The sequence below is a fragment of the Montipora capricornis genome, unplaced genomic scaffold, assembly GCF_036669925.1.
Source record: "Montipora capricornis isolate CH-2021 unplaced genomic scaffold, ASM3666992v2 scaffold_505, whole genome shotgun sequence".
In the NCBI taxonomy this organism is placed as follows: Eukaryota; Metazoa; Cnidaria; class Anthozoa; order Scleractinia; family Acroporidae; genus Montipora; species Montipora capricornis.
Window position 1 is genome coordinate 174,488 of NW_027180245.1, and position 8,013 is coordinate 182,500.

General features: G+C 39.0%; 1 protein-coding gene across 1 annotated transcript in view; it reads right to left on the reverse strand.

The window, feature by feature from the left end:
* LOC138036835 (uncharacterized) overlaps nt 1-8,013 on the reverse strand; it is a 104,912-nt gene that overhangs the window by 36,138 nt on the left and 60,761 nt on the right. The window contains exon 10 of the mRNA XM_068882905.1: nt 7,535-7,692. Coding sequence (XP_068739006.1) covers nt 7,535-7,692 — 158 coding nt within the window. The remainder of the gene's footprint in view (nt 1-7,534; nt 7,693-8,013) is intronic.

The window sequence follows — 8,013 nt, forward strand, 5'->3', positions numbered from 1 at the left end:
AAACAGCACTATCGTACCGGTTATAAAGGCGACTGTAAAGTTGTGTCACTTATGACCCTGTCAGCACGTCCTATAAATAGTTTAAATTCCTCACAAATACAGTCCGTGACAAAATTCGTTGGAACAGTACACGACTATACAGACCTGAAGCTTTCGCAGCTCACTCTCCCCTCACAATGTTGTTTTAACGCGAGTTTCTCAGCCCAATTGCCAAAACAACATTGTGGGAGGGCAAGAAATTGTAAAGTGTTTCAACAATTTGGACCGGGACTGTATTTTTGAGGAATTTCAGTCATGAAAAGAATTGGCGGGAAATATGCTACATTTTAGGAGAAGGAAACCCTTGATTTATAGCGGCCTAGAGTGAGATGTTGCGCCATATTTGTGATAAATTCGACAGGAAATGCAAACATACATCATGTTCAGGTTTGTTTGAATTTGGTTGGTTGTTTCTCGTTCAAAAAAGAAAGCCTATTCATAGAAGGTTGACTGTGGCTGAGCATGTTCTGCTTAGGAACGACCTTAACTAGGATGAATTTGCAGAGGCCGTTCGAGTTTTATTGCGTGAAGGAAAAAATCGTAATATCTTGGTAACTGGAGTTGCTGGTTGCGGCAAAACACTTTATAACTCCTCTAAACTCTGTTTTCCAACCTTTTTGTAATCCTGGTACGACCACGATCGCTTTGGTTGATACTGTAAGTACTGACAGCGATGAAGTGATTCTCTCAAATGAAGTTCGTTGGTGTCCCTAAATTAACGCACGGCACGATTTTTCACTTCTTTTGGAAGGTCACAAAGTTCATTTACCTACACTCAAATAACATTCCGCACGGGATATTGACTTTTAACCCGATTCTCCAATATTTTGCACCAGCAAGGAAGAGTTCACCTTTGTTAGATGAGCGTTCGCTGGTCGAAAGTCTTTTCATTCATTTCATGCGGCACAAATTCCCGAAAAAGAACAACAGTGTATTTCCCCATGCTCCCGTTTTATTCGGCCTTGATCTTCTCACAAAGTTAATTAGCGTGCATCTGTAATTCAACGAGTCACCAACGAGTCACCATTTTTAAGAAAGCTTTTTTGGTGAGAAATATGCACAATTGAACCACGACGATAAAACAGTCAGAAAGGGCAGTGAACACAGAAGGTGAATCGATTGTTTTGGACACTATAGTAGAGAAAATAGCCATTTTTGAGGCAAATGTGCATGGTGACGTTGTCACTGCACTGAGAAAAAGGATCCTGCTAAATTTAATTGATACAGTGGTGACTCGTGCACACTAACACAATGTCGTTGTTTTCTTCTCTTGTTGGTTTTGTCTAGCGAAATTCGACTCGAAAAATTGTTAAGCGATATCAAATTAGCCTACAATGGCGTTGTTATGAAAAAACAGTCAGTAGAAACCGTCTAATACAGTAACGTTTTCAAACTGCGTGTCACCATTTTGGTACAAAGTTGCTCACGCAATGAACTAAAGTAAACAAGCTTTTACATCACGTGTCATAAGTTTCTATCCTTGTGCAAAATTAGTGTTCTTCATAACTATAACTTGTGTTTCCTGTATTTCCATGTCTCTCACCGACAGAAATTGTCGAAAAGTTATAAAAAAAATAACTGTACTAACATAAAAAGTATTCTTTTACATTTCCCGGGTCTTACGAAGTCTTACTCGCGTAACATTGGGCCGGGTAATACATATATGTGCAAACTAATTTTAAGCCGTAACAATATTTGACAGTTGGCGATACCTCGTCATTTTATGTAAAATACCGCATCAGTTAGTATTTTATACGACCTCCTAAGGGAAGCTACATCAAGGTAAAAGGCAATATCCTTCGTCCACATATATTCAGTATGTTGTCATCTCATTTTTAGCGCAAATCTTAATCTGTTTCGCACATCCAAGAAGTCGAAAGTCCTTTTTTGTTGATTGTAGGCAGTAATATCCTTTAGAAGTTGGAAAGGACGAACTTTTCTCACAGATACAGCAATTGTAGAAACCCCGCCTCCCTTGCCTTCTATAACATAACTTCCATGGGCGTCCTCTGTTAAACAATGGCTGGATAGGTTTTCTCTTAACTGTTAAACCTTTGTATGTGCTTTTCTTTCCAGGAAAATCGTCACTGATTAATCTCCAATCGCTTTTAGGAAAAATGTAGCGCGTTTTAGCTACTTTACGAAGAGAAAACCTTTGAATGCGAGATAAAACAAATACGCTCGTGCCCTTGTCACGCTATCAATGGCAGCAAGAAAAACCACATTTTAGATCATGACTCTCTTCTTAGCTAAATCTAAACAATTTCGCTTGTTTTATCATTGCGGATATATAACAAAAGAAATGCGAACACTGTACATCAAACTCAGTTACGAATAAAAACGTTAAACAGCACTATCGTACCGGTTATAAAGGCGACTGTAAAGTTGTGTCACTTATGACCCTGTCAGCAAGTCCTATAAATAGTTTAAATTCCTCACAAATACAGTCCGTGACAAAATTCGTTGGAACAGTACACGACTATACAGACCTGAAGCTTTCGCAGCTCACTCTCCCCTCACAATGTTGTTTTAACGCGAGTTTCTCAGCCCAATTGCCAAAACAACATTGTGGGAGGGCAAGAAATTGTAAAGTGTTTCAACAATTTGGACCGGGACTGTATTTTTGAGGAATTTCAGTCATGAAAAGAATTGGCGGGAAATATGCTACATTTTAGGAGAAGGAAACCCTTGATTTATAGCGGCCTAGAGTGAGATGTTGCGCCATATTTGTGATAAATTCGACAGGAAATGCAAACATACATCATGTTCAGGTTTGTTTGAATTTGGTTGGTTGTTTCTCGTTCAAAAAAGAAAGCCTATTCATAGAAGGTTGACTGTGGCTGAGCATGTTCTGCTTAGGAACGACCTTAACTAGGATGAATTTGCAGAGGCCGTTCGAGTTTTATTGCGTGAAGGAAAAAATCGTAATATCTTGGTAACTGGAGTTGCTGGTTGCGGCAAAACACTTTATAACTCCTCTAAACTCTGTTTTCCAACCTTTTTGTAATCCTGGTACGACCACGATCGCTTTGGTTGATACTGTAAGTACTGACAGCGATGAAGTGATTCTCTCAAATGACGTTCGTTGGTGTCCCTAAATTAACGCACGGCACGATTTTTCACTTCTTTTGGAAGGTCACAAAGTTCATTTACCTACACTCAAATAACATTCCGCACGGGATATTGACTTTTAACCCGATTCTCCAATATTTTGCACCAGCAAGGAAGAGTTCACCTTTGTTAGATGAGCGTTCGCTGGTCGAAAGTCTTTTCATTCATTTCATGCGGCACAAATTCCCGAAAAAGAACAACAGTGTATTTCCCCATGCTCCCGTTTTATTCGGCCTTGATCTTCTCACAAAGTTAATTAGCGTGCATCTGTAATTCAACGAGTCACCAACGAGTCACCATTTTTAAGAAAGCTTTTTTGGTGAGAAATATGCACAATTGAACCACGACGATAAAACAGTCAGAAAGGGCAGTGAACACAGAAGGTGAATCGATTGTTTTGGACACTATAGTAGAGAAAATAGCCATTTTTGAGGCAAATGTGCATGGTGACGTTGTCACTGCACTGAGAAAAAGGATCCTGCTAAATTTAATTGATACAGTGGTGACTCGTGCACACTAACACAATGTCGTTGTTTTCTTCTCTTGTTGGTTTTGTCTAGCGAAATTCGACTCGAAAAATTGTTAAGCGATATCAAATTAGCCTACAATGGCGTTGTTATGAAAAAACAGTCAGTAGAAACCGTCTAATACAGTAACGTTTTCAAACTGCGTGTCACCATTTTGGTACAAAGTTGCTCACGCAATGAACTAAAGTAAACAAGCTTTTACATCACGTGTCATAAGTTTCTATCCTTGTGCAAAATTAGTGTTCTTCATAACTATAACTTGTGTTTCCTGTATTTCCATGTCTCTCACCGACAGAAATTGTCGAAAAGTTATAAAAAAAATAACTGTACTAACATAAAAAGTATTCTTTTACATTTCCCGGGTCTTACGAAGTCTTACTCGCGTAACATTGGGCCGGGTAATACATATATGTGCAAACTAATTTTAAGCCGTAACAATATTTGACAGTTGGCGATACCTCGTCATTTTATGTAAAATACCGCATCAGTTAGTATTTTATACGACCTCCTGAGGGAAGCTACATCAAGGTAAAAGGCAATATCCTTCGTCCACATATATTCAGTATGTTGTCATCTCATTTTTAGCGCAAATCTTAATCTGTTTCGCACATCCAAGAAGTCGAAAGTCCTTTTTTGTTGATTGTAGGCAGTAATATCCTTTAGAAGTTGGAAAGGACGAACTTTTCTCACAGATACAGCAATTGTAGAAACCCCGCCTCCCTTGCCTTCTATAACATAACTTCCATGGGCGTCCTCTGTTAAACAATGGCTGGATAGGTTTTCTCTTAACTGTTAAACCTTTGTATGTGCTTTTCTTTCCAGGAAAATCGTCACTGATTAATCTCCAATCGCTTTTAGGAAAAATGTAGCGCGTTTTAGCTACTTTACGAAGAGAAAACCTTTGAATGCGAGATAAAACAAATACGCTCGTGCCCTTGTCACGCTATCAATGGCAGCAAGAAAAACCATATTTCAGATCATGACTCTCTTCTTAGCTAAATCTAAACAATTTCGCTTATTTTATCATTGTGGATATATAACAAAAGAAATTCGAACACTGTACATCAAACTCAGTTACGAATAAAAACGTTAAACAGCACTATCGTACCGGTTATAAAGGCGACTGTAAAGTTGTGTCACTTATGACCCTGTCAGCAAGTCCTATAAATAGTTTAAATTCCTCACAAATACAGTCCGTGACATAATTCGTTGGAACAGTACACGACTATACAGACCTGAAGCTTTCGCAGCTCACTCTCCCCTCACAATGTTGTTTTAACGCGAGTTTCTCAGCCCAATTGCCAAAACAACATTGTGGGAGGGCAAGAAATTGTAAAGTGTTTCAACAATTTTGTCCGGGACTGTATTTTTGAGGAATTTCAGTCATGAAATGAATTGGCGGGAAATATGCTACATTTTAGGAGAAGGAAACCCTTGATTTATAGCGGCCTAGAGTGAGATGTTGCGCCATATTTGTGATAAATTCGACAGGAAATGCAAACATACATCATGTTCAGGTTTGTTTGAATTTGGTTGGTTGTTTCTCGTTCAAAAAAGAAAGCCTATTCATAGAAGGTTGACTGTGGCTGAGCATGTTCTGCTTAGGAACGACCTTAACTAGGATGAATTTGCAGAGGCCGTTCGAGTTTTATTGCGTGAAGGAAAAAATCGTAATATCTTGGTAACTGGAGTTGCTGGTTGCGGCAAAACACTTTATAACTCCTCTAAACTCTGTTTTCCAACCTTTTTGTAATCCTGGTACGACCACGATCGCTTTGGTTGATACTGTAAGTACTGACAGCGATGAAGTGATTCTCTCAAATGACGTTCGTTGGTGTCCCTAAATTAACGCACGGCACGATTTTTCACTTCTTTTGGAAGGTCACAAAGTTCATTTACCTACACTCAAATAACATTCCGCACGGGATATTGACTTTTAACCCGATTCTCCAATATTTTGCACCAGCAAGGAAGAGTTCACCTTTGTTAGATGAGCGTTCGCTGGTCGAAAGTCTTTTCATTCATTTCATGCGGCACAAATTCCCGAAAAAGAACAACAGTGTATTTCCCCATGCTCCCGTTTTATTCGGCCTTGATCTTCTCACAAAGTTAATTAGCGTGCATCTGTAATTCAACGAGTCACCAACGAGTCACCATTTTTAAGAAAGCTTTTTTGGTGAGAAATATGCACAATTGAACCACGACGATAAAACAGTCAGAAAGGGCAGTGAACACAGAAGGTGAATCGATTGTTTTGGACACTATAGTAGAGAAAATAGCCATTTTTGAGGCAAATGTGCATGGTGACGTTGTCACTGCACTGAGAAAAAGGATCCTGCTAAATTTAATTGATACAGTGGTGACTCGTGCACACTAACACAATGTCGTTGTTTTCTTCTCTTGTTGGTTTTGTCTAGCGAAATTCGACTCGAAAAATTGTTAAGCGATATCAAATTAGCCTACAATGGCGTTGTTATGAAAAAACAGTCAGTAGAAACCGTCTAATACAGTAACGTTTTCAAACTGCGTGTCACCATTTTGGTACAAAGTTGCTCACGCAATGAACTAAAGTAAACAAGCTTTTACATCACGTGTCATAAGTTTCTATCCTTGTGCAAAATTAGTGTTCTTCATAACTATAACTTGTGTTTCCTGTATTTCCATGTCTCTCACCGACAGAAATTGTCGAAAAGTTATAAAAAAATAACTGTACTAACATAAAAAGTATTCTTTTACATTTCCCGGGTCTTACGAAGTCTTACTCGCGTAACATTGGGCCGGGTAATACATATATGTGCAAACTAATTTTAAGCCGTAACAATATTTGACAGTTGGCGATACCTCGTCATTTTATGTAAAATACCGCATCAGTTAGTATTTTATACGACCTCCTGAGGGAAGCTACATCAAGGTAAAAGGCAATATCCTTCGTCCACATATATTCAGTATGTTGTCATCTCATTTTTAGCGCAAATCTTAATCTGTTTCGCACATCCAAGAAGTCGAAAGTCCTTTTTTGTTGATTGTAGGCAGTAATATCCTTTAGAAGTTGGAAAGGACGAACTTTTCTCACAGATACAGCAATTGTAGAAACCCCGCCTCCCTTGCCTTCTATAACATAACTTCCATGGGCGTCCTCTGTTAAACAATGGCTGGATAGGTTTTCTCTTAACTGTTAAACCTTTGTATGTGCTTTTCTTTCCAGGAAAATCGTCACTGATTAATCTCCAATCGCTTTTAGGAAAAATGTAGCGCGTTTTAGCTACTTTACGAAGAGAAAACCTTTGAATGCGAGATAAAACAAATACGCTCGTGCCCTTGTCACGCTATCAATGGCAGCAAGAAAAACCATATTTCAGATCATGACTCTCTTCTTAGCTAAATCTAAACAATTTCGCTTATTTTATCATTGTGGATATATAACAAAAGAAATTCGAACACTGTACATCAAACTCAGTTACGAATAAAAACGTTAAACAGCACTATCGTACCGGTTATAAAGGCGACTGTAAAGTTGTGTCACTTATGACCCTGTCAGCACGTCCTATAAATAGTTTAAATTCCTCACAAATACAGTCCGTGACAAAATTCGTTGGAACAGTACACGACTATACAGACCTGAAGCTTTCGCAGCTCACTCTCCCCTCACAATGTTGTTTTAACGCGAGTTTCTCAGCCCAATTGCCAAAACAACATTGTGGGAGGGCAAGAAATTGTAAAGTGTTTCAACAATTTTGTCCGGGACTGTAGTTTGATTCCGGTTGAAAAAGTTCATCAACTAAACCAACCGAAAACGGTTTTTTCCCAATAGAACAGGAAAAAGAAAAACGGTTGACCCCAATCTACCTTGGGCGTACCTTGCTGCCTTCGGCTTTATGCTCCTGGCTGAAGACTTGAGGAACCTGACTCGGTTCATTTCGGTTTTGGTAACAGCATATGCAGAGCTTCTTTAAGCGATTCAAAAACACTTTGTGCCATTCTTCACCTTCTGTCACAGTTTTCCCCTCCCTTGTTCCTTAAAGGGGACAGCAAAAAGAAGCTTTATAAGCAAAGATAGGATACAACTTCCATCAACGATCAGTGGATCTCAAAGCCTTCAAAGGTATTTGAAATTTTTTCACTGTTTTACGAGAAGACTAAAAACAGTTTGTAATTTCGTATTCAAACGCAACCTTAATTAAAGGAATTTCACCTTTTTTGCACGTTTTTAACGTATAGACGAATGCGACTAACTCAATGCTGTGCCCAGTTTAAACAGGGAGACGCACTGCAAAAGGCGTGGTACCTTAGGCGCATGCAATCTCGACCCCAGAGCTTTTCTCTTGACTGAGGGAGA